Raw genomic sequence first — 26363 nt, forward strand, 5'->3', positions numbered from 1 at the left:
TTCCTAGCAAAGATTCCATCTGGCACGTTAATAAGCACATGGGTTTCATGCTGCTGCCCAGAGGAAGACGCCAGTACACCATATCCAGTGCCTGCTCTGACGAGAGCTGAACAGATTTCTCACATGAAAACGGAGTCTGCTTGGAGGCACTGGGCTGCCAGAAGCTGCTGACAGCACTGTCATGTGAAACTGGTATTTGAATCAAGGGCTGCGGAGCCATCAGTGGAGCCCTGCAGAAGGCCTGGTGCTGCAAGCATTGCATCTGAACCACAAGTCCACTTGCTTTGAAGGCACCAGTGACCTTGAGACATGCTTGCTCTGTGTGTGCTCCCACTCCAAAATTAGGGCTGTCGCAGCGCATTCATCCATCTCTGTGTCTCCTCAGTAACTCCTGTGGTAGCTCATTCAAAGCCTGCTCAGTAGCCAGAAGTGCCAAGGGGAATGGAACACTGCTGTTTGACCAGCTGCGGGTTTTGCCGCCTGCACAGCCTCCCTGAGGAGCCCAGGTTGGGCTGAGCAGCAGGACAGTAATCACAGTGACACTCTGGGGTGCATATTTGGTGCAAACACTCCCAGGAATGTCACCCAGCATAGGCCTGGGAAACAGAAGCAAATCCCATATCACTGCCCTGGCTGTTGTTTTTAGCACTGTTTAGCCTCCATCTTGCAGCTGAGACTGGATTCCTCTGTGGAGAAGAGAGCAGAGTTTCTCTGGGGTCTGAGGTTATGGCTCTCAAAACAGCCCCTGTGTCCTGGTCACAGACCAGCAGCAAGGCACCTGAACCTGGGTCAGAAGCCTTCCTCACTCACCCAGGGAGATGAGGCATCCCAGGAGCAAAACTCTGGGTATTTCTGTGTGGCACAGAGCAGTGGTGCCTGACAGCCACCAGAGAGCTGTAAAGCAGTGGGAGATCAGCACTCTGCTAAAACCACAAGTGTTTAAAACCACCAATTCCCTCCACTTCCTGAGGTCAGGGAGGGCTTTTCTGTGAATAAGGTGAGGGGAATACAGGGCAGCTGGGTAGTCCTCCTGATAGCATAAAATAGATGTGGGCACTTAGTTTCCCCAGCACATTCTCAGCAAGCATGCAGCAAACACTGCTGTCAGGGAGCAGCTGAGGAGTTTGGCAAGTCTATTTGAAACCAAAGACAAGGTCAGACTGTAGGATGTGTGCACAGGTCGCAGGCAAATGTGATGCCCAGTCAGAAACAGTGCAAGGGAGGAAAATTTTCCCTCCACGTATTCTAACATTTGGGAAATGAGTGCTGGTTGATCACTCTTTCAGGTTTTTAAAAAGCATCTGAGCAAAGTATGTTCACTGGCATTTAGAGTGTCTTACAGAAGCTGGCTATTCCTAAGCAACACACAAGAATCATTTGCACAACCCACAGTGCCATGTCCTAACCTCAGAATCTGCAGGCACAGTTGTGACAAGACAGATGAGTGACCAAGAATTTCTGTGAGCAGAGGAGATGTGAGTTCAATCAGCTGCCAGATTGGAGCCACCTGTGAATCCCATCTGATCTATTGTGAAAAAAGCAAATCTGGCAGATCTGAGCCCCAGCAGCAGTTCCCAGAGCAGGAACTATCTGCTCCCTCGAGGAACAGCCAGGGACACTGAGAAACAACAAATAATCAAAACAACAACCACATACAATTTTCCAATGTCTGATACAATCTTTTTTTTTTTAATGGGTTATCCAGTCAATCCACATGACCTTCTTAAATATTTTATTATATCTGTTCTCCAAATTTTATTTTCTCTACTGAAGGTGAGATTTGACCAAAATAAAATAAAGCTGGCTGTGAAAAGCAGCCCATCCTTGACAGTAACATGGACATTGCTGCACGCCCTAAAGATACCAACAATGGGTTCCTCATGTGCAACAGAAACTATCCAGCTGTTGTCAGAAATGGTAACATTTTTCTCTCTCCTTTGAGGTTTATTACCTAGTTGCTGCTTTAATTTCTTGTGTGAAAATGTGCTAAATTAACACTTTAAGTATCATCCCCTTCCTACTGTTTGATATTTCACTGACAACTGCTACAAAAGGTTTTCACTTCAACTTGAACATACATTAAAGTGTCATAAAAGCAATCTAAGAGATTTAGAGAGGTTGGCCATGTACCATCAAATAAACACAGAACTAAAATGGATTCACTTTTGTATTTAGATGCAACAATAACTATTAATGCTTATTAGCAAAGGCTTGATACTTTATTTCAATAATTAATGGAATTTAAAATAAAATTCAGTTTGCTACAGAACTCTGGTGAAAATCATTTTAGGTAAACATCATCAAAATGTCCATTTAATTGACTGCAGAAGATTAAGTGGGGCTGGAAATCTGTACAGGAATTTTCACAGGGCTTGTTGGTGTGGAGAGTTTCAGGAGCCCTGACCCACAGCTGGACTGACCCTTCCTGGCCTGGAGAGCAGCCACAGAACGCTGTCAGCACAGGCTCTGTGCTCCAGATCCGCAGCAGGAGCCACAAGGCCGGGCAAGAAAAGCCCTGGGGCACTGGGGCAGCCCGGCTGCAGGATCAGGAGCCCTCGGCTGCCATGGGGTCAGGGGTGGCCCTGCAGCACCAGAGCCATCTCCAGGCTGCTGCTGTCCAGAACCAGCAGAAGGCAGCCCAAAGATGCTCTCGTTGATAGCACAACCACCAGTTCAGGCACTGCCTCTACACTTCTCACCAGCCTTCCCGCCCAGGCATACAGACCTCAGACAGAACCTCTGACAAAGGCACAGCAGGGACATAAATCAGTGTGACCTGACAGCCCAAGGAAAAGCTCCGAAGTCGTGTGACTGGGGATGCAGCCAATCTTCTCACCAGCCAGCAGCAGGGCAGAGCCCAGTCTTGCTCCAGGCAGCAGGACCTCCCCCAGCCACGATGAACTGTGCCTGGACAGTACCAGATTAACAAGTGCTGCACAGCACCCTGAACATTGAACTCTGGTCACACAGGCTCTCTTGTTACACATTCATTCAGCAGTTCCTCTTGTCTAAGCCACCCCCTTAACCCCTCATTCTGGTATTTTCTTCTCTGAGATGCCAACATAGCAATACCCTTGATGCCTTCAGCCACCCAAGGATTTAAATCCAGAAACACCACTGCCAAAGCAAGAGTGGTGTCACCAGGGTAGACTTGGGGGGGCACAGTTCTCTGAAATAGGACCTTGCATCTTCACAGCTGCCACTTCCCATCTTCACCTCCCCGAGAGCTCAAAAAGCAGAGTGATTATTTTGTGGGGTTAAAAGCCAGACCTTGGAGGGAAAATGTGAAAAAAAAAAAAACAACCCACACACTAATACAATCAGAGATTATTTTATTCAGAGGTTTGAACTAAATAGCTGTTTCTTTGCTGGCAAAGACTTCTTGCCCCTTCCAGACTGTCTGGTATCAGATGGGGACTTGCTGGGGTAGCAATTCTGAGAAAACCAGAACGAGCAACACAACCGAATGCTCTCAGCAGTGATGGCAAAGCAGTCTGAATTTTGTTTTCAACATTTTCCAAATAATCAGGAACCCCATTTCCTCACTTCACTGTTGCACTTCTCACCTGGGAAGGAAGAAAAGCTGGGCACTATCTGCACTCACAGAGGCAGCAGCTGCTGTCCTGCCAGCTGCTCAACATCCTTCTTAGACAATCTTTATTTCAGCTCCACCACTAGAAAATGGTGAAGGTCAACACTATGGGGTACATGCAAGGCAACCTGCCCTGCTCCTCCTCCTCATCCCTGTCCACAGCTCCTAGATACTTGCCAGCAGATCCCCATTTTGCATCATTTTAAGTAAACATTTAATTCACACAGCTGGGCACCCCACAGAGAATTCCATGAGTGCCCACTGGGCCCAAATTGGATGTTTTGGTCATAGAGAGTTAACAGCATAACGGAGACAAACGCCATCCCCTTTGGAATCCTGATGAGCTGAAACCTCCTACTGAAAAACGTACACTGGTGCAATGGGCTGAGACATTTTGCCCTCCAGCAGTTCGATGCTCCAGTTCCAGGCTCTAATGTGAGTTTGGATCCCTAGGCAGGGTTTTGCCACAAAACAGAAATAAGCCACAGAGAAGCAAAGCACCTTCTACCACTGCAGCTGCAGCCCAGAGACCTCTGGTGTTCACCCAACAGTGCTCACACATGCCCACAGGAGCTGGCAGCACCTGGGCGGGCAGGATCCAGCAAGGTCCCCGTCTGCTGAAGCCAAAGAGCATGAGAGATGGGAACCATGACACTGGGAGTTATATTGCAGGGTTTTATTAGTTGTTCTTCTGCAGAATCAAAATATTTAGCAAATTAGAGATTCCTCAAGACTGCTGATATTTCATGTATTTAGAACTTGATCAATGTACAATGTAACACTTTGAACTATCAAAAACAACCCCAAACCTGATTTGTAGTACTAGATATTATTATGTAATTCTATAGCAGTGTGAAAAATTGAACTAATGCAGTGAGTATATTTGTTTTAAAGAAAGTGCTTGAAAGAAATCTCCTGCATCACACTGTGTATTATTTAAATCAAAAAGATTAACTGACTTTCTAGCAGGGCATTGTCTTAAATATCGTACAAGCCTGGGGGATTTAAAATACTGAGCCCCAGCTATCTGCCTTCAGGTTCAAGAACCAACACAAGTTGCAGGTCTGGGTCGAGTTCACAGCTTACCTGCTTCAAGGGAACCTACCACTCAGCACTGGACACTCGTGTCTGGCAAAAGTGTTGGATGCATGGGTAAAAAACAAAAACCAAGAGGACAAAAAAAACCAAGGTTCTCTCTTTATGCATAGTGACAGTTTCTGAACCAGTGTGTTACTAAGTTACAGACTAACTTTCAACCAAAAAATAAAATTCCATTGCACTAAAGGTCAAATTTAACCAGGTAATCTGGACTGTGACACAGTCAAGTAATTCAGTACAAGCAGACAAGACACCATGAAAGCAGCTTCAAAGAACCAAAGCATCCTAGTTTCAGAACCAACTTAATATTCTTCTGTCCAACTCCAGTGCAACAATGAAGGGGGAACCACTCCATCTCTACCTATGTACAATTCCAGTCGAGGCTGGGCAGTCTCAACTTTCCGTGGCCAAGCTGGAAAAAGGAAACTTAGGAAAGGACACTTTAAAATTTAATTTAAGAATGAAAGCTGGCCCTCAGTGGAAAGAGAAATGCTGGAGTGATGCACGCAGGCAGGCTTGCTCAGACACTCTCCCTTGTATGCAAAAAGCTGGACTCCTTCAGCTGAGAGCAAGTCACACTGGATGTGAAAGTGGCGGGGCTGCTCCTGCTCCGTTGCACGCCAAGAATCCAGGAATGTGTCTTCAGCTGGCTCCTGCACGGGCCATTAGATCTTCCAAAGCATTGTGTTGGTCGTTGTTGTGTAATAATAAGACCTCCTTAATGTCTTTGAGTTCAAAGCCCATTTCTTTAAATTGACTCATTAACTGGAGAAGTTCTGTGATCTGAAAGACAGACAGCCTGTTATTTGCAAGAGAAAAGCAGATGGCTCAGTCCTTTGTGGAGGTTTAGCACAGACCTGTCTTCAGCACCTGAGCATGCCATGATTGCGGACTCCTCCTCCACAAGCACAGCTCATTCCAGCTTTGTTGGGATAAAGCCTGCTCACACCAGAGCCACCAGAGCTCTGGACACAGCAGCCTACAGGGACCTTCAGTTCCCTGTTTGCCATCCTTCACTTCCAAAACCCTCTTCAACCAGGGCGCCACAGCTCAGTCTGCCATGGTGTGTCTCTGTCTCTCTTAGAAGTTAATTTATCAACCTGGCCCAGCATGGGATCCAAAAATGCTGATTAATGGCATCCAGCTGCCCCATCCAGCAGCTCCTGCTGCACTTGAGTTTTTTTTAAAGTTACTTGGACTTCAGGAACAGTGCAGTAGTCCTTGCTATCAACTGGCTTCTCAGATCTAGGGTAAACTTGGGGGATTAGCACAAACCCCACTGCGTACATACAATATTTCCAACATCAACCCTGAATTCTCCCTGAGCCTTGAAAAATAAAACAGCAAGAAGTGAGTCAGCTGATCACTTTTATGAACCCTCTGCCATTTACAGTGCATCTGAGCCACTACATGAGAAGGAAAAATCCCAAACAAGCAAGCAGGTTGAAATGGGCAATCAGGAGATTAGCAATTTCCAATTCTGGGGCTGAGCCAATAGCAAATGAGTTTCTCAAACTCAGTTACTTTCCATCCTTGCACTGCTATTGCTCTGTTTATAAGATTATCACTCATCCAAAGGGGCAGGAAGGCATGTATCTATTTTTGAGGGAGCTGGGTTGCACCTCTAAAGACTTCATGTAATAACTTGTCACACAATAGGATGGCAGACTTTAAAAGATCCTCCTGTCCTCTGGCCTTGCCACTTGCTCCTGCTGTACCTGTAGTGCTGGTAAAGCAGCCAGACAATGAACCAGACCAACACATGCATTTTCTAGCTTCTTCCAGAGCAAGCCCTAACCCAATTTGCTGAGCAGCTGAGCAGATGCACTTGCACAAGGGAGAAAATTCATGGCCAGGGCAGGCTGGCAAGGTTTGAAAGACAATTTGCAGCTGCTGAAGTTAACTGGATCTGTACCAAGCACCTGGCCCACAAGATAACTCTGGGTATTCAAAATAATACAACCACAATAAGCAGGGTCTTAAAAAAATCCTGTCCCCATAAAAATGGATGCAAATGAGACTAATAGAATAGCACAGAGAAATTCTAATGCTTTTACATTTTTAGCTTTATCAACACAAAGATGTCCTTTGGCAGTCAGTTTTGGAAACAAGGCAGCATTACCATGAAAGCCAGAATTACACCAGCCAAAGGAATTGCTGCTGGAATTCCCTCTCACAGCATTTTTTCTATTCCTGCACACATTGCACCCTCACCTTCTCCTCTGAACACTGGTGCATTTCCAAAGCTGCTTCAACAAGAAGTGGATCAAAGCCCTTCTCACAAAGCTGTCCATGTGCAAACAGGTAATCCAAAACCTGTGGGGAATGAAGAAAAACTGTGTTTGCAGAGAGGCACTTGCAGCAGGCAGCTGAAAGTCACCTTGGTACATGCAGAGGGGTTGAGCATCATTCTACCCAGCACTTCACCAAGAACAGAGACACAGTCCTTCCTAGCAGAGTTGAGACACTCCTTATAAAAGAGCTTGTGCAGAGAAAGCAGACAAACCCTTCTGTCCTGCTGAGTTCTCTGACCATCCCCTCAGTTCTAGTCAAAGCAGCCTCAGAAGTGTATCTTTAGCCTTCTGATGGCAAAGTAGAAGTTTCATTGTGCTTTTTATACAAGTTTTAAAAATGAAACTGTAGGTCCAGCAGTCAGGACATGTCCACTTTTAGCTTCCTCTCAGACAGCCACAAGAGCTGATGCAATGTGAGAGCAGTCAGCCTTTGAAGATCAGCTCAGCATATTGGCAAGTGAGCTGCAAATCCCAGGTCACGCACACAGAAACTGCTGCCAAATTTCTTATCCATCATCAGCTTTTAAGGGGAAGGGTCAGGTAGGCAATGCTAGGTATGTGAAAGAACAGTGCTTGCAAGTAGAGCCGGATTTAAAATCGCCCTCCTAAGGGACCTTTTTTTCCACTTGATAGCTCAGTTCACTCCAGCGCACAGCTTAAGCCACTCTCCATGTGTAGGGAGAGAGCCAGCAGATCAGTCCCACAAGCAGGAGTCCCTGGGACATGTTCTGTGCAGCATACAGCCTGCTGAGGGCCAGCACAGGAGGTTGGGCCATCCTCTCCCACTTTGAAGTGCTTGTTTGAAGCAGATCCAAGAGCCACGCTCTGCCCAGCAGCGCTTTGTGCCCAGTGACCTGGTTTGAGCAGACACTGGAGGCAGTGCTCGAGCAGGAAGGAGCAGCACCAGGGCACACAAGTCGGTCAGTGGGGCCTTGCAGGAGTCTGTCAGAGCTGCCTCAGGCCTGCAGGGGCCAACCTCTCCACAAGGAGAGATGCCAGCATTGTAAACCCTCATGCTCAGAACAAGGGAGGTTGGCTGCATTTCTGTCACATGGCTCTTAACACAGCACAGAGCCATGCTAAGCTTCGTTTGGATGTGTTTGTGGCTCTTGGGGAGACCCAGAATCTCTCCCCCCAGTTTCACATAGAGCAAAGGGCCCATCCCAAACTCAGCATGGCTCCAACCCAGCACCACAGCTGTGGCTGACTCTAGCACTCTCACCAGAAATAAGCACAAGCTTTAATTGCAACCTCCTATTGGAGTAACAGTATTTCCCCTACCCACTCTGCAGACCCAAGACAGCTTCCCAGGAGAACCAGCATCCAATCAAGCATTTCTTTGCACTGCACGAGCTCTTACCTGATCTATGTTCTGTCCCTTCTTCTTCATGGCTTTCAGGACGTTCTCAGGTGAGTAGCCCATGTTGACCACAGTCTCCACACAGTGCCTCTCACTGGGGGAGAGGCTCTGCTGCAGCTCAGCCGTGAGACCGCCTGGCCACTTCGTGCAGCTGCTGCTATTGGGCACTTTAGACACTGCAAAGTTTTGGTGTGTTACCTAAGGGGGAAAACCCAGAGGCTGAGGTGATGGTCATCTCCTGCATCCCCACATCCTGTTTCTGCCTAGTGCTGGAATCAGGATACCCCATGTAATTAATTCAAAAGGTTTTCTAGAGTGCCCTTGGGAAGTTACACACTGTGAGGATGAAACCAAGTAGCCTGATTCCCACCATACTCTTTTAACCCTCAAAGCAACAATCAACAACCCACATTCTCCACAATGAACCCTCTCCTACTGGTGTGACCAAAGCCTTTGAATACCCAAGCCCTGCAACAGTGAAGGCTGGGATACAGCCAAACCCTGCACCTCAAAGGAAGCACAGATTGCTTCCTTCACCTCAGGTTTACTCATGACCTATGGTTTTCTGTACTCAAAGGAACACCACTTACCAAGATTACCATAAACATGATCCAATGCAAGCAAGCCCACAGATGTATTTGGAAACTTACCATAGGGTTTTCTGTTTCCTGGTAGTCTGGGTGTACCTGCTGGACAACACATAAATAAAACAAGTATAAACATCATGTACTGGTCAGCAGAATTTGCCACAGCTGGGCAAGGAAGATTTTATAGAAGATTCTACCACAGGATGGGAGACTTTAGGGTCTGATCAGGCTTCCACATACAAGATGCTGACATTACCCATTGTCTGCAACTATAGAATCATCCTCATCATACTGATCATTCCTCCTCTCAGCACTCTACAAATGGATTATACTCCAAGAAGGATGTGTGTACCCCCACAATAATTACAAAACTGTTTATTCTGTCACTGTAACAGCTGCTTGTTCACACAGCCCCAGTTCAGCTCCTCACCAAGTCTGCACTGGCTGAATAACAGTGATAATTTTGAAGTCATTGCCTAAAACTTTCTCTGGACTTTTTGACTGTGTGAAGGGGTCAGAGAAAAATACACCTCTTTTCTATTCCCAAAGCACAGAACTCCACACACCGCACAGAAACTATGTGTAACACTGGCTCAAAAGAACATGTGAGTTTTCTGCCCAGCATTTGTCCCACTCCCAGCACACCAGCAGGGCTGGGTCATGTTCCCTGCTGCTCACCTGCTCTGCTTCTGCAGAACCACCCCACCACGTGGTACAACCTTGCCCAAGTTAACAGCAGTGCAAAGCCAGGCCTTGGCCCCACAGAAGCTGCACGTTTCAGTTCAATACATTCAGAACTCCTGCATTTTGAACAGTTAGAACAGACTGCAAGAAATCACTGTGGGCCAAGAACTGCAGTTTTTAGCGTTTCTTAATGCTTATTATGCCAGCACAGATTGCTTGAAAGGTTGTCCACATCCTTCAGAAAGGCCTTCTTAATGTCCAAACTGAACAACAAAAAACCCTCTGCAGAAGACCAATTCTGAAAAGATCCACTAGGATTTTGACAATTTCCATTTATTTATTCCCAAAGACCCCAAACCACCACCAAGGAGGTTTTGTTCTGCATTCCCAAACATCTTCCAGGGTAAGGATTTCTCTTCTAGAAAACCAACCCTGAGACATCATATTCATTCTAATGCACTAGGGTATCCAAGAACCTATTCTCATGGTGTGTTTTTCAGACACATCCTCTCTCCAGAGACTTTTTCAAGGGCAAAAAGCACTGGAATGTAGGATACATTGAAATAGGAAAAATAGCTCTGAAGTCAGTTAGTGGGTTATCAACAGAAGGATGATTCTTTGTTATTGACACTGCAGCCAGGAAAACCAGAACTGTTTCTGATACCAGAGATTCAACAGTCTGGGAAAGCCAACTCCTCCTACACGATCTACTTGAGTTTAATTTCAATCTCCTGTCTTCATTAGTCATTTCTACCTCTGCTAAAGCTGCAAAAATCAACATGCTGAGATTCAAGAAAAAGTGAAAGTGAGGAGAGGGGACCACCACAGAACCTATGCAGCCTCAGAGAAACTATAGATTTCTTTCCACCCAAAGATTCCTAGACCCAATTCAGTGGTAAAGCAAAAACCCCCATTGTAACTGCAAATTCAAAGTTACAATTTCTAACCTTGTGAGGGGAAAAAAAAATCATTATGGAATACATTTGGATATGAGCCTTCTGCTCCCAGCCACGGAGATGACTGTGATTTTGTTCTAGTATTTTCATACTCTGGGGATTTTTGTTACATTTAATTAAATTCTTTTGTTACATTTACTTAAATTTCTTGCATATCAGCCATCATTTTTCAGTGGAATTATACTATGGAAACATAAAACAAGTATAATCTGAAGTCCTGGGACTTAAACACAAAGAACTAAATTCTGTCACCATAATTATTTCTTGGTTCACTACTTCCAAAGCATAAATAGTTTCAAATTAATGAATTGATCTTATTACTTGTCCTAGTAAGTCTATTTTCTTTTCCTATTTTGCATCTTCCCTTACAACATTGTCAAGAATACACACTCCCTTTTGGTCTTGAAAAAAATTTAATTCAGAGAGATTTTAATTTTTTGAGTGTAAGTTCAGGCATCTTAATGCCAATCTACCCAGCTGTAAGTGATCTTTCATCCCCAGAGATGCCATGTGCTCCATAACTGAGGCATACAGGCCCCTCTCACACCTGAGACCTCCAGCAGTCAGCAGGTGCTCAGCACATTGCTGCTCCTGCCACAATTAACAGCATTGAATTTGTTCCAGTCATCAACATTCAGCTGTTCTGCTCTGCTCTGTCAGATACACTACTTCCCAGAATATTGTACTTCACAATTATGAGTGCATTTATCTAACCCCGAAAAGAGCTGCGAGGACAAAAGGGAGAAGCAGCATCACTTGTTTCACAGCACATGGTGTCGCACAAAAACCTACAGCACGACACTAAAACCACAGAATCACTGAAACACTGCCTCTATTGGACAGAGAAAAAACACAGATTATTTTGGAACAAGCAAGAGGATTTGACTACACAGCTTTCACTAGGCTTCATGAGTACTGGGGTCCGGATCTGCAGTTCTCGTAAAAAAAACCCACAAACTTAATCTAATCTCTGTTCTTAGTCACAAAGAGACAAAACAACACCTGATGTGAAGTTACTGTCTCAAAGTAATTTTAGAACTTGCAACAAGATTGACTCTTCATTTCCTCAATCTCGCATCTCAGAGCTGTATGGTGAGCAACTGTAACATTAAAAATACAAGATGATCTTCACGCTGGTGTTGGTCTCCACTGAGCAATGACTCTACCCTCCTTCACTAGAAAGGGCAAACACAAGGTTTCACATCACTATCTTTTTTTCCTCTTAAGGATTAAGTTTTTAAAGGATGTCAGGAAGAAAACTGAAGCTAAAAAAAATAGGCTTACTTCACTGCAGGTCAACTGCAAGCACTTTTTTCTTTCCTGAATGATGCAGCACACCTGGGTGTTTTAACCTATTACTACTTCTATTCCTTGAGAAGCCTGCATTTCCCATTGTTTCCAGCAAATAAGCAAACTAAGGAAGAAAACCAGAAGAGATTTGACTCAAACCCTAACAGCACTTCAGAATCTGATACACCTCATCTGGATAGGATAGAATGCAGGACTGTACACAGAAGATGCCTTATACGCTTAGCTCAAAGGTGTGCAATTATCAACAACAAAGGAGAGCTGAATAGCTAAAAAAACAATCACTGGATTTGATTGTTTAAAAACGTCAAATTTGGGGCAAAATGCAGGGTAATAATCTGAGGTTTAGAACTACTGCCACAGAGACCTGTTGGACTGATCAATTTACCACATACATTAAGAGGATCTACAATTCACTCCTAGCAAATGAAATTATAACCAAAGCAAGAGGGCAATTTAGAGGCAAAAGCGGCCTCTGCACCTCGACCTCTCACACCAGCTCCACTCCATGTTTACCGTAGTTGATGTGCTTTGAGATGATTCTTCTTCTGTACAAACAGTCGAAACGGCCAGGGAAGACAGCCTGGATGAAGAGGATAATGTCTCCCTGCCACTGTCCTCATTTAGAGCGGAAAGACCAAGCATGTGGTGTCCATTCAGTTCACTGGCTTTGCTCTGAGCACAGGTCTGCAAAGAGCTAAGCAAAGTGCCGTTGCGGAGACAGGTAGTGCTGTGGAAAGTGCTCGTGAGCTTTGATGATTTCTGATCCCCTTCATCGGAGTCAAGCTTAGGGAATGACAGGGATTTGATATTGCTCACTGAAGTGATGGGGGAAAGGGACACTTTGGAAGACAAGGACATCTTTTCACAGTTTCCCAGCTGTGGTAAAGTGATAAAGCCATTGGGTTTGTGAACAGGTTTGAAGTCCAACGTGGCCTTTTCTATGGATGCCAGAACTTCCTCATCTTGCAACACAGACTCAGACCCTCCTTTAGGCAAGGTATTATCTAACAGCTGGGCAACAATCGGCCCAGTAGTACCAACATGAATTTCAAGGATATTTTTTAATTCCTCCTTATCATCGATAGTTTTTAATTCCAGTTTGTCAAATGGGTCTTCTTCACATTCAAAATCAGCTGGGTTGAAATCTGCCTTTGGACGAGGTGGACTGAGGACCTTTTGCTTCACAGAGCTGGTGTTGGCTGGAGTAGGAGTCAGAATATTATTGTGTTGCAGGCTAGCGAGGATGGGGTTAATAGGAGGAGGCATGACTTCAGGGCAAGGTCCCTCTGAGAACCCCATCTTGCTGCTGTCCTCTGGAGCTGCTTTTGAGTTTGCTAGAGCTTCTTCTGCCTTGCGTTCAGCTTCTCTCTGGGCAGCCTGAATTTTTTTGATGTCTTCAGCCCACTCGATTGTTTTCTTTTCCAGTGAGAAGTCATACTGAATGGACATGGAGGGGAAAGGAGAGAAGGGGAAGTAAAAAAATAAAAAAAGAGAAGTTATAAGGATCATAGCTGCTACTTCTAACAGCAATATAAATTAATGCAAAGAGAGTAAGAGCTACATGAATTACTAGGAACAGCAACATTTTTAAACAGCCTGCAGATTGACAAAGCTGGCAGACAGCAGAAGTACTTAATTTTGCCACTAACAGTAAAATTTGGCTGCAACCTGGATTAGAGAACTGTATTTTGCCTCCTTCCTACATTTAGCTTTGCTTTAGAACTACTCATCATCCCAAGATCAGTTTCACAGCCCTCCCACCTTCTTCCCCCAGGACAAGGGAGGCAGCAAGGGGAAATTTAACGAGTTATTAGATGAACAATCACACTCTGATGTGGCACCACTGAACTATCCCCAGTCCGCAAGTTCTACAAGTCACTCAGCAGAGCATTGGTGCATCCAAAGGCCAATACAGTATTACTCAGTTTCCCCTAAAAGATTCCTAAGGGACTTGATATTACAGTGTTACACCCATTGGTTTAAGGCAGTATTTTCATTGCCACTCGAGTGTAGTGCCTCACCAGCCAAAGGGGATACAATGACTACACCAATGACAACACATACAGGCAGCAGCAGATTTTGCTGTAGTTACTGATGTGACAGGATCTCAAAAGCTCTTCCCATTTAACATCAGGTCCTTTAAGGCCAGATCAGCACAGGGAGGCATCTACTCACTACCAGTGTACTGACCACAGAGTGGCTTACCTGTAAAGGGCATAATTCTGAGGGGCCTAACTCCATCTTAAAATATCCACATATTTTTTAATACTAAAAATATGAGTGGGAATGTGCATTTTTTTTAAACAGTGCTCATTACAGCTATAACAAGAGTCAAATTCCACTGTGAGATGCACAGTCCACACTGTGCAGGGTGACCAGGCACACTATACTGTATGAGCTCCAGCTTGACAGAAAAATGGAGACACAGCACAATCAAGCCAGCAACAGGACACCAGTATCTGCTTTGGCTCTCCCACACCAGCTTAACTGGGTGGAAATATGGGTACTAGGAAAATCAGGTAATTGTTTAATGTTATGAGGGAAAAGCCATGAAGTAGGATAACAGGGCAATATGTAGGGCAGGGAGAGAAAAAAACAGCAAGAAAAAAGCAGAACCACCTATGGCAATATGTCACAGGCAAAGTAAAAACAAGCATCAATTGGGACTGGACAAGGAAAATCATGGATCCAAATGAGAAAACATAATTCAATTAGATCTCCTGTATCACAACCTGCATTTGGAGATTAGATTTCCAACAGCTGCACTAAAGGAATTGATTTTACGCTACTAGTAATTTATTTAAGCAGAATACTAGCAGAAACATGCTCCTCAAGACAGGGAAGCCATTCATGTACCCAGCTGTAATCTGTTTGCCCCACAGCTAGGAAAGAACTCTCACTCAGAACTACCCAGGAAATAAGAACAGAAAATTATGTCATTGCCTGGGTGTATCAGTTCTTAGGATTTATCCTATTAAAAACTATATTCATATTTTGTCAAGGTAACATTCAGCACTAACTATAAGCACACAAAACTACTGTGCTTCTTTGAAACAGACTAAAACAAATGCTTAAAAATAAATGCCTAATGGTTTTAAGGCAATAAAAATTAGAAGCTTCCTGCATGACCCATCATATTTTACTTTTCTATATAGCCCAACAGATCTTCTAGAAATACAAGACTGACTGTGTGCAAACTGTGACAACTTTGAATGTACAGCACAGCACCACAAGTTGGGGTGAGGGGAGAGAGCAGGAAGGCAAAATATCACTTACCTGGGCTTCTCTGACAAGCTGAGAAGAATCAGACAGACAGAAACCAATGGGTAATCCAACCTTTGCTGGGGTTTTGAACTTGTCTCCTATCTTAAATGGGACATCATCAAGGTAACTGAAAGGCCCTGAAATCAGAAGCAGGAATTGTATTAAGAAAAAAACCCCACAACTCACAAATTTCACACTCTCAGTTCAGGCTCACATTGCTGTGTTTGGGAGCTATTTTATCTCCACTGCAGCATCTACACCAGATATGATATATGTACGATATATGTAGATATGATATACAACACAAATGGACTTTGAAGCTGTTTGGACCTCAGTGTCTCTTAGTTTAGGGAGTTTGGTCAGAGTTTGTTTAATTCCTAAATTCTAGCCCATAACTGTTAAGAAAAAAAAATTAAAAATAAAGGCAAACCCCTTCACAACCACAATCCACCATATTTTGACATCTATGCAACCAGTATCTTAGTTTCATTTGTGACAACACTATTCCTACACAACTGGATGCTGAAGCTCTCCTGAACACTGTATTCTATCTCTATAAAAAGTTGTGCCATTTTTTATTTTGTCATATTCAAAGCAGATTTTAAAATTACTCAGCTTTAGAACAACTAAGACAAACTACAATCCAGGTTTTGACATACAAATAGTACAAACAGTAAGTAGCATTTGGACAGAAAGTGGTCACAAGTGCAAAGCAACGAAGCAAAGTCATTCCACTTTAAACAAAACACAGTGAAATACTAAGGCTATTAACACAGCAACTCTAATTTTTGAAACAAAGCAATCTAACTTTATCGAGCCCTACATCTGTTGTTTTTTTCTAGGATGACATTTTTCCAGCAAATTCACAAGGAAAAAGCACTTTGAGCTCAACCACCTCCAAACAGCCAGAGTATTAGTGTGCTTTCCTTGAGCAACTGTGAAGTAGTATGAGAAAGCCCAAAATATAAACAACTTTTCCATTAACTGAAAGTGGTCTCTGGGGTCACTCATCCAAGCTTTTGGAATCACAGGCAAGGTTTCTGACATGTGTAACAACCTGAGGAGTGACTCTAGGCCTCACTTGTTGCTTCTCCCTGAGTGACACAGATACAGAAAGACATTAGTGACAACATCTAAGATGGTGTTCAGTGACCAAGCCCTCCTCACTCAGTGAACTGTGACTTGCTGCTTTTATCTGACCCGTTTTCATACTCGGATGGCAGTATAAGTACTGTTTATGTTCCCTCACTGTTGATTCATCTACAAGGCAGCCACAGACTCCCAGAGGCTGAGCAGCTTTCATAAACAAGAACATCCTGTCAATTTGCAGTTAAAGTCTTATATGCTGTCATTACTTGAGCTCTCATACTATGCACAGGCTGGGTGGTCACAGAGTCCTGGTAGGACACTTTGAAATTATCAGGATGAAAGACCTATATCCCTCCTGCAACTCCAGGACGAAAAAAATGCTCCAGGTAGAACATGACAGTGTTTTCAGTGATCCTGACTGGGAATCACATATCCAAGCACTGCATAGCATGGCATCCAGACAGCACCTCACTTGGCCAACACTACCACTCTTTGCAACACAGCATCCAAGTTGTGCTTGAGCTGCCAACTTGAGAGCCTGATATGCAAAGCATTTGCTTATACAGAAATAACTGTGGCAGCCTCTGCAGCCAGAGTGGTAAATCATGGCCAGGTCACAGACAATCAGATCTGCCAACTGCTGCTACCATGACCTGCTAGTTCCACTGGCACAAGTCCTGCTCTACACCAGATGATCCAAGTGCAGCAAGATTACTTCTCCACATGGAGAAGCTCAAATTGTTCAGCATGCAAATCCTTGTCTTATTAGATCTACTGACAATATGTAGTGGTCTACACTGAACCTACCAGGCACAGAGGGTACAAGCACAAACTTTGCTGTTTACATACCGGCAATCCTGTTTTGCACAGCAAATAAAAAATACTAAGCCCACCTAGCTAGCAATATTAAGCTGCAAGCTTAACTCCAGAAGCTTGACTAAGGAATAAAAACTTCCTACTTTCTTCCCCAGTATACTGATATTTTTAATAACAACCCTTGCTAACAACCTCATCCTGAATATAAGTATGAGAAAAAGCCCATAAGCGCATATTAAAACACCTCAAATGGTTTAGGACATTCAATGGCAAAAAGTCTGAGGCAGAATACCTCAGACTTAAAATTCAGCCCAATCAGAACAGCACTAGCTTGGTGAAGCTAAACTCTTATCCAGAGAGCCAAGAATCCTTTTCTTTCTGTAAGCAGATCAAGTGCACACACTGAGGAGTAAAGGGTGCAAATTGTTTTCAATTCCACATTCTAGAGCAGTAAGAAAAACCTACATAAAAAAGGTATTATGAAAGACATTGTTACAACAGTCATAGGTTTAAGTGAAACAAGTCTTTACCAAACTGTTATTTAGTAAGTCTGTTAGCCAGTTCATCCTTGTATCAGTTAAAAACATACTGAGTAATTTCTGAGAATAGGCCTGGCAAAAGTGTACTTGTCAGCCCGACCTCTGTACTACACTCCTGGCACAACAAACTACTGTAAGAGTAGGATTTCTCTCCACTTCAGTGTAACTCATACAAGTGTACAGTTTGGCACCAAAGTGGAAACACTTCAGAAAAAAACAAACAACCAAAACAGGCATGAATGAGGAACAGTTTTGAAACCATGTGGAAGGAACTTAGTTGCTATGGTCACACAAATCACTTACTTAATTGATGGAAATAAGAGTTTAAAAGCTTTGAAATTGTATAGCGACAGCAAAAATACAACTGAAATATTGAAGCATCACACTTGGCATAATCCACGTAGGAAAAGGGATTCCTTTCCCTCCACTCATACCTTGTGTTCCCATCTTCATCTCCGTTTGAACATGGTCCTGAACAACCTGCTTTAGGTTTTGGTCCTGAACCAACCTGCCAGAGGTTTGGACATGACAATCTGCAGATGTCCCTGCCAGCCTCAAACATTCTGATTCAGTGACAGCCCTCTAACCTCTAATAAGCAGTTCAACAATAATCACAAGAGCTACATCAACTATATTAACTGATTTCATCAGCCTGCCAGAGACACCGAGCTGAAGGCAGCCATGGGGATGGATGCTCCACAGTAAACCAGAACTCATTTAGTGAGATAACTCTGGAGCAGACTGAAACAACTGCCCTGCTGATCTCTTAAGACATAATTAAGACAAGGAAGTTGGTCCACTGCTCCTCAGAAACAGTACTGCAACAGTGTGATTAGAAACAGAGGGTACACAAAGGAGCACACAAGTTAACCAGGCAGCTCATAGCACCATTTGTTTGGACCTTGTTATTTTCAAGCCAGCAGCATGTTCCACCACACCATACTTTTCTGGGAAATATTTAAGACATGTTGAATTCTGGCCTGAGCAGCCTTTATTAGTCTGGTTAGGTGAGGAGAAAAATAAAAACAGACATAAAAGACAAGCAGATCACAGTGTTCATAGAAACTGTTTTCAGACACAGGAGCAACTGCTGAATAGCTGTCAAGTACCAAATGAAAAAATCAGTTGCAGCAAAGTCACTGGGCCACAGCAAAGGAGATCACCAAAAAATGAAGTTTTGATACACTATTTCTATTTATGCTTAACCTAGTATTTAAGTGAGACATTTCTTATTTTGTACTATTCTTACTTCAACTTTACACTTGAAAGACTAAATAAAAGGCTCCAGGAAAAACTGAATTCCCCAGGACTCATTTATTGCAAAAATTATCCAGAAAGATCAAGGCTGAATTTCTAAAAGCATCAGTTTTGATGGCCTGAAAAGTTACTGATTTGAGGAATCCACATTACATACAACAAACTGAACTTTAATGTTCCACAGCAACATTAATTACATTCAAATTACACCCCATTTTCTTAAAAACAAGGACATTACAGGCAAATAACTTTCATGATACCAATCACCTCCATGACTTTATGCATCTCATATGCAGAAGACAGGAAAATAGAGTCTTTTCTTCATCAGCCTTCTGAATCAAGTTTGTCCAATTTAGGAGAGAAATTCATGGCTGAGCAAAAATGAAGCATAATTCAATGTTGTATTAAAAGCTTCACTTTCAATTCAGCTTCTCATGTGACTTCCACAGGAAGATGCTACAGATCTAGTGCCCACTTGATCAAACACCAGAGCAGTTCAGCCTTAATTTTGAAGGGGAATTTGTTGGGGAAGAAGAATGTGTTATTCTACCCAGGAAGGAACAGGGAACAGCCAGAGACTGATTTTCAGTTTAATCAGAGAACAAGCAAACACAGCATCAGCAAGCAGCTATGCATGAAGGAAGCCAAGGCACTTCGTTCCTAACAAAAAACTACTCAGAGGCTGAACAGATTAGTCTCTAGTCTCAGACTGTCTAGGCTAGGACATTAGTCAGCAGCAATAGCAGGATTCATCCTATTGAAAAGACAAGGATGCTAAATCTCACTTACCATGAGAGTCGGATCCCAACTTCTTAGAAGCCATCTAGAACCTGAAAAACATTTTAAAACAGCTTGAACAATTTTGTATATGTAGCACAGAGTGCATTTATGCAGTTCCAGCGTCTTATCTCTAGGTTATGGAATACATTGCAGACACCTGATGTGCCTGCTCCTAAGACAGATAAGCAAACATTTTTTAGCCTTGAAACTAATTGAGTAGAGAAATAACTTTGAGACCAAGGTCTGCCAATTGAAACAGCAAAATAAAGCCCCAACCAAAAAACCAAAACAGCCAAGAGCCAAGACACAACCAAGGTGAACAGGAAGACGGAGTTACAGATCACAGCACACAGAGGCCACTCTGTCCCAGCCTCATGAAGTGCACCCTGCCTCCCTTGGCATTAAGAATAGCTCTTCCTACTGGAAATACCAGGCTGATCCTCTTCAGTTTAATCCCTGCTGCTCTAAAAAAGGGATACTACTGCACTGGGTATGCAGCCAGTTAGCCAGCATGGCACTCATCTAGACACACTGGGAAATGCATAAAACAGGTGTAAAATAAACAGTACCAAGAGAAAGACACCTTGGATACATACAAGAAACCAATGAGAACAGGCTCCATCCACTGCCTACAACAGTTAGCAACAACTTAAAAAATGTGGATGTGAATCATTCATAGCCAAGATGTTAAACACAGAAGTGGCTAGCCAGCTTTTAACAGAGAGTAGGCCTGGCTCAGCAAAAGAGTTGATCAAGATAGAATTAGCTGTCAGCTAAAACTCTGCTCCAGGATGCTTATGGTATACTCAATAAAACGCAATGGGTTTTTTTGCTAGATTAGAAGTACATCACAAAGTACTACAGCATAATTTGTAGAGTAACTCAATTTATTTTTAAGTGCTCCTTGTAACATGACAAGGACTCAGAGTTGCCCTTTGTCTCTGAAGTTCTCCATCTTAGACTGAAATGCCAATAGCTATTCTTCAAAACCATGGAGACCTCTGGTACATCCCCACAGGCAGCAGAGCACAACAACATGGGACAGATGTAACATTCATGCCCATCATTCCTCTTGTCAAGGACTCTTTTGAACACTGTTCCCATTGCAGATTCCAACTGCCAACATTACACATTAAAGGAAGGTGAGGATTACACAGGTTAGCTATTGCTGTTGCTGACAGGACTGGGGACAAGAAGAGCCAGTTGCAAGTACTCTAGGAAAATCCCTTTTGCAGTGCAAAGATCCCTTTTAACATTATATTGAAATCAACAAATGAAGCAGCCCTGGCTAATGGGAAACCTACACAAAGCTAAAGCCAAAGCTGTATGAAGATCACCCACGTGCAACCAGACTTTGCAAAACACAGTGGGCAGATTCTGGGCCATGGGGAAGTGAGTCATGCTGGGCAAGTCCAGGTGCACGCTGCACATACAAACTGTGTCATCCTGCTTAATGTTTGTCAGGTTCTTTAGGAACTCAACAACCTCTCTCAGCAGTGCTATTATGTCTGAAACTATTCCACTAAGCCAGAAACTGGTTCTGGCACCTTGTTCTCAGAAACAAACAAAACATTAAGGCTTCCAAGACAGAAAGAAAAGAAGGTGAAACAGTGCCAAGCCTGCCATCCAAGGAAGGATGTCAAGGGCAAAGTCACCAGACTACCCAGAAAAGCTGCATGTCAACCACTGAGGCTGAACAAGCCTTACTGGTCCCCGTGCCCAGATTGCCGACAACAGCACAAAAAACAGCTGCACTTTCAGACCCAGGCTTCACTGCCAGACAAGCTGTCGTGTTGGTAGTTCCTCTGTGTGAGAGTAGCAATTAGGCATTGTTTTTAGTGAAAAAGCCAGGTGACATGTAGAGTCATATAGCCTTCACATCCTCACCAGTTCCCTGTTTGTCACTGGAGACTGTGTGCAAGCACTGCCTGCTCTCCACTTAACTTGGGACAAAACCTCCACACACTTCTTTTGATTTTTCAAAGTTGTTTTTTTTTTTCTCGTTACTATCTCAGACTAAAAAGGAGCTCCTTTTTTAGAGGATTCCAAAAACTTCTGATTAGAGAAAGTAACTTTCTCACTTTGCCAGGTTCAGTTAATAAGGGTGTTTGCTCAAAGCAGCACCATTTACTACAGGTTACTGCTCCAGGGACACAACGGGCAATGTGTATAAATGCCAACAACCCAAAACTGCACATCCAGATTCCAAGGAGTTTTGCAGTAGCCTATCACTCTGAAGCTGCATAAAGTTTCAGTGTCACCCCACATAAGATATATGTATCTTGCTTTTGCTGATGCTGTAGTAAAATCCTAACGCTGACCTAGTGTCTCCATTACCTTCAAGTTGCTCTGCCATATGCAACACCTTAATTAACCACAGAACTAGCTAAGGCACATCAGCAGCAAGCTAGTCACGAAATTGATCATTTCAAGAGCCAGTCACTTTAGATTCACATAGCATTTGAGTTTATATCACACAGGTCTTGCCAATGCACTGTGAGTGTGCACTTATTAAGACAACATTACTTCAGAAGGCACTTGTCAGCAAACAAAACTGTTAAGGACTACACACAGTAACACAAGAACAGGCTGCCAGGCACATTTCATCACCCCCTTCCCAAAGGAGTTTTAATTAAAATAGTGTCTTATGACTGATCAGATTTGACAGGCTAGTCAGGGACCACTGTTACAAGCATATTGCTGTTGCTCTGTTGTCCAAGCTGGGAAAACAGTAACTGCATCCACTTAGGCAGTTACTCATTTGTTACTATGATTCTGGACATTATCTTAACATTAATTACACTGTGCAGTAAAGATTTGCTTATTTTTGCTACCACTCATTTTGAAATTTAATTTGAAATTTGGACTGCTTCCAAAGCTTTACTCTGATCGGATGATGGACAAGTGCAACTCTACCATGGTTTCCTTTGGTCTCCAGACTCCAGAACAAGATGCTGAAGGATACTGCCACAACAGCACATGGTGGTACAGATTTGGCCTGGTACCTTACTGCACACTGTAAACTGACAGAGGACAGAAAAAACTCACACCACCTTTCCTGCTCTAGAGGAACTGGTTACTTGCATAGAACTACAGGGTGCTCATACAGCCACCTACAAGCTCTCTTTTATAAATGTAGACCTGTTGGAGAGTTTTTGTGCAGACGTGGCTTGAGGGAAAAAATCCATGATCATATGCAGCTGTAAGCAGTAAGTTCTCAGCCTTCTGATTACGAGAAAAACAAAAACACTGCGTCCTTGATCAAATTATGAAAAAAACATGGTGAAAAACATGGAGTCCTTGAATGTAGTCAACAGCAAGATATAAAAAACAAGTATTAGTCTCAACAAGAAAACGACAGGTATTAGAAACAAAGGAGGGGTTGGCATGTAATCTGTAACCAATGATGAGCTCGGTTTTGCAATATGTATGAGCTTAATTAACACCACTATGAAAGTATGTAAGCTGGATCAATAAATTTGAGACAAAGATCATCAATAGGATGTGCTCATCTCCCTTCACTTTCCTCATAGACCTCCCTCATTCTTGGTTCTGTACAACTCACCATGGAGAGGATCAGGGCTGCAAGAACCTAAAAGTTACAAGGAACTCCAGCAACCTGATGTGAACTCTTTCCTGCCCATCTGTATAATTTTTCACTTAGTAACACTGAGGCAGCAGGTCAGAATTCACAAAACCAGCCAGTCAGAGTAACATAGCATAGCAAGAGCCGAGGATGAGGGCAGAGGACCTCAGAGTGATCATGACAGAAGGGGAGGGGGGACAGGGAAACAACCACAACAACAAACAACAACACAAAGATGCAGAAACAGAAGTGGCAAGGCAAAACTGATGACAGTGACAACTGGCACAGAGGGGTGATGAGCTGGAATGGCCTGAAGAGACAGAGGTGACCAAGGCAATTCACTGGGCATGTCATCACTTAAACTTGAATGGCATTTAGTTGTGCTGCCAGACAAGGAGAACACGGAAAAATATGACTTGCTGCAAGAGGCAATGCCAAAGGGAGAGACTCATCAACAGAAGAGAACAAAAAAATTATTACAAAGCGCAACTCATGAAGAGCTTCTGGGAAGTAGGGGTGGTTTTTTGCTATTATTTACATGTTTCTTCATTCCTTTTCCTGAAGGAGTTCTGACTAGACAAGTTGGAAGCATCCTACCACTAATAATACCTGTAGCTGCTTTACTCCTGATAACTTAAACCAATTTAACTATTTGGCAATAAGAACTGGACTCTTGCTGCTATATTCCTGAGTATAGGGGGTGCAAACATGTCTACATTCCAGACCATGTGCATTCTCTGAAGTAATTTCCACCTAAAATTCAATAAATGAAAAATAAATAACTTATGGGTAATAGAGAACTTGAAAATGCTTCAAGTTATCAACTACAATCAAATCAGCACATCTATGATTTTCAGAGAAGAGACCTGATCTCGCAATTTCCATTTCACCTGCTAATACACATTGGGTAGTCTATACACTACTAAGGATGCACCATTTAGCCTGAAAACTACAAACACAAAAGACTGAAAAAGTAAAAAAAAAAAATCCTGCCTATGTTATTTTATGAACTACTGATTTTACAGTAAAGAAAAAAAGCAAAAGTCACTTTGTTTCAAGAGATTGATTTCTAATGATCATAGGTGTTCAAAATGTAGACAATGTTTTCAGTTTTCACTGCACCTACTTGTTTCAGTACAAGCGAAGGGCTATAACCAACATCAGGCTTCTGTATATATAGCGTCAAACAGCAAAACCAGAAGAAAACAGTGCATGTTGCTAAGACAAAACAAAAGTTCTCATCAAAGCTTCCTGTCTATGCAAGTGTTCAACCACTGCTACACAGCTCAGATCTCTTACGACTTCTCTCAGCCTAAAGCTGAGAAGTTCACTTCAGTACAAAACAGATTTATGCTTTTACTGCAATATCCAAAGAGATGGCATCACCCCAAAACATGCAGCAACTGCTTCTGCTTTGTACCTCTAAGAGTTCTGCAAACAAGAGCACATGGAGGTACTCCTTTGCAAAAACGGACAATTATGTTAAACCACTGGTAACAGCTCTCTGGATAAAGCTGTAAAACTAGATGTGATGTACTGCAACATGCCCAAAACACACCTCCCCAGCTCTCCTACCAAAAAAATAACCCAAATCAAGCAAAACAACAATAAAAAAACAAACCAAAAACTAAAGCCAAAAAAACCCCAAGACCTCCAAACTAAAAACCCATAAAAAGAGAAAGAAAAAACATCTCTTTCACTAGTCTTAACAGAAAAGTAACTTCTAACTTGATCTACAGTAATTACTCTTAAGGGCTACCACAGGAGATGTGGTAGCACTTAATCCAGGAGATAAAGTAAATTAAATTTCTTGGACAATTTTAAGATGGACATAAACAAACCCAAACCCTCCTTGAAGACAACACTCAAAGTTGCTATCCAACTTTCAAGGGACACCAGTGAAAACAAATCCAATGGTATCTTTATCTTATGGGATACAAATACAAGAGACCATCATCCTACATTTAACCATTCAGAGCAGGGCTCACACAGACAAAAGGGGGCTTGAGGGAGAAGTGTGAGGTGTCCCTGCTGCATACATATCCCGTGGATCAACAGTCCAAGCAGCTGTGATGAGAGACCTAAATCTGAGGAGCAGTCTACATCAAACTAATGCAGTTTGTTATTAACTAGTGCAATGATTGAGGGGCAGAGGGACACGAACAAAGAAAATGGCACTTTTAAAGCATTTTTCAAATACATGAGTAGGAAGGAAAGGGAGAAAAGACCCTGACAAACAGGACTGCGCAGATCACAGTACTGGATTACAAGACAACACTAGTGATGGCCACAACATCCATTATGGAGTTTTTCATGGGGATGTTCGATTGCATCTTCCTAGCAGTGATAAACATCAGGAGACATTGATTCTTCAAACTGTGCCACTGCTTAACGTGACATAGTGGGTAATCAGCCTTTTGCTACAGGACCTCTCTGCTGGGAGCTCCCACACACTCTCAGAGAGGCACGGCATCTCTCTGTCATTCCATATAGATTCATGGCACTGACATCAGACACCTGCAGTTCCAGTTACCTCATATCATGTCCCACTTTGTTCATTAAAGACACCCAACTTGTTACAAGCACATACTGGTTGGCTGGTTAAGAATTTAAGGTTCATAACTGGTAACAGACAGCTCCATTCCTGTAAGATCCTGACTCTGTGTTTAAAACATAAGGTAAAATTTGCCATACACTTCACCCAGAAACCAGGGACAACCCTACAACGGCTGTGCAAATGAAGCACACTAATATACCAATTTTTTAGTCACTTTGTGACTTATCAGCTATACAGGTTCCCCACACAGTTGAAGTTTATATACCACACAAACCTCTAGAAATACAAGTTTCACAGGCAACAGCACAAGGAAACAGAAAAGTAATTACAGGCAGCCTCGAGGTCAAAGCAGATCAAAGTAAGCTTTTCCTTTAGCCAGACACTGACATGCCAAACAACAGCATGGAAAATGCACCTATTATAAATGCACCTATCATTTTTAACTGTGGCAGCAAATGGGTAACCTTTTTAAAAAGGACTCCTTCAAGAAAACTCAATCCTGTCCCAAGAGAAAACCATCTGTAACAAACATCTAAGGCTGGACTGATTTCCAGACTCCAGAAAATTGGGCAGTAGTGCAGGTTCTGTTCATC

At 43.0% G+C, this 26363-nt stretch overlaps 1 protein-coding gene across 2 annotated transcripts in view; it reads right to left on the minus strand.

Moving 5' to 3' along the window:
* Positions 1–3348: 3348 nt before the first annotated feature.
* The window catches only part of UBAP1 (ubiquitin associated protein 1), a 34181-nt gene continuing 11166 nt past the window's right edge, over positions 3349–26363 (minus strand). Inside the window, exons 2-8 of one of the 2 annotated variants that reach the window (XM_058823448.1) lie at positions 19637–19677; positions 15159–15283; positions 12396–13319; positions 8995–9030; positions 8345–8542; positions 6905–7006; positions 3349–5473 (exon numbers count right to left, since the gene is read on the minus strand). In XM_058823448.1, coding sequence (XP_058679431.1) covers positions 5333–5473; positions 6905–7006; positions 8345–8542; positions 8995–9030; positions 12396–13319; positions 15159–15283; positions 19637–19670 — 1560 coding nt within the window. In that variant the 5' untranslated portion in view covers positions 19671–19677 and the 3' untranslated portion in view covers positions 3349–5332. Of the gene's footprint in view, positions 5474–6904; positions 7007–8344; positions 8543–8994; positions 9034–12395; positions 13320–15158; positions 15284–19636; positions 19678–26363 lie in introns of both variants that reach the window. The other variant, XM_058823447.1, reaches the window with a different exon arrangement.

This window comes from Ammospiza caudacuta, chromosome Z, assembly GCF_027887145.1.
Source record: "Ammospiza caudacuta isolate bAmmCau1 chromosome Z, bAmmCau1.pri, whole genome shotgun sequence".
Lineage (NCBI taxonomy): Eukaryota > Metazoa > Chordata > Aves > Passeriformes > Passerellidae > Ammospiza > Ammospiza caudacuta.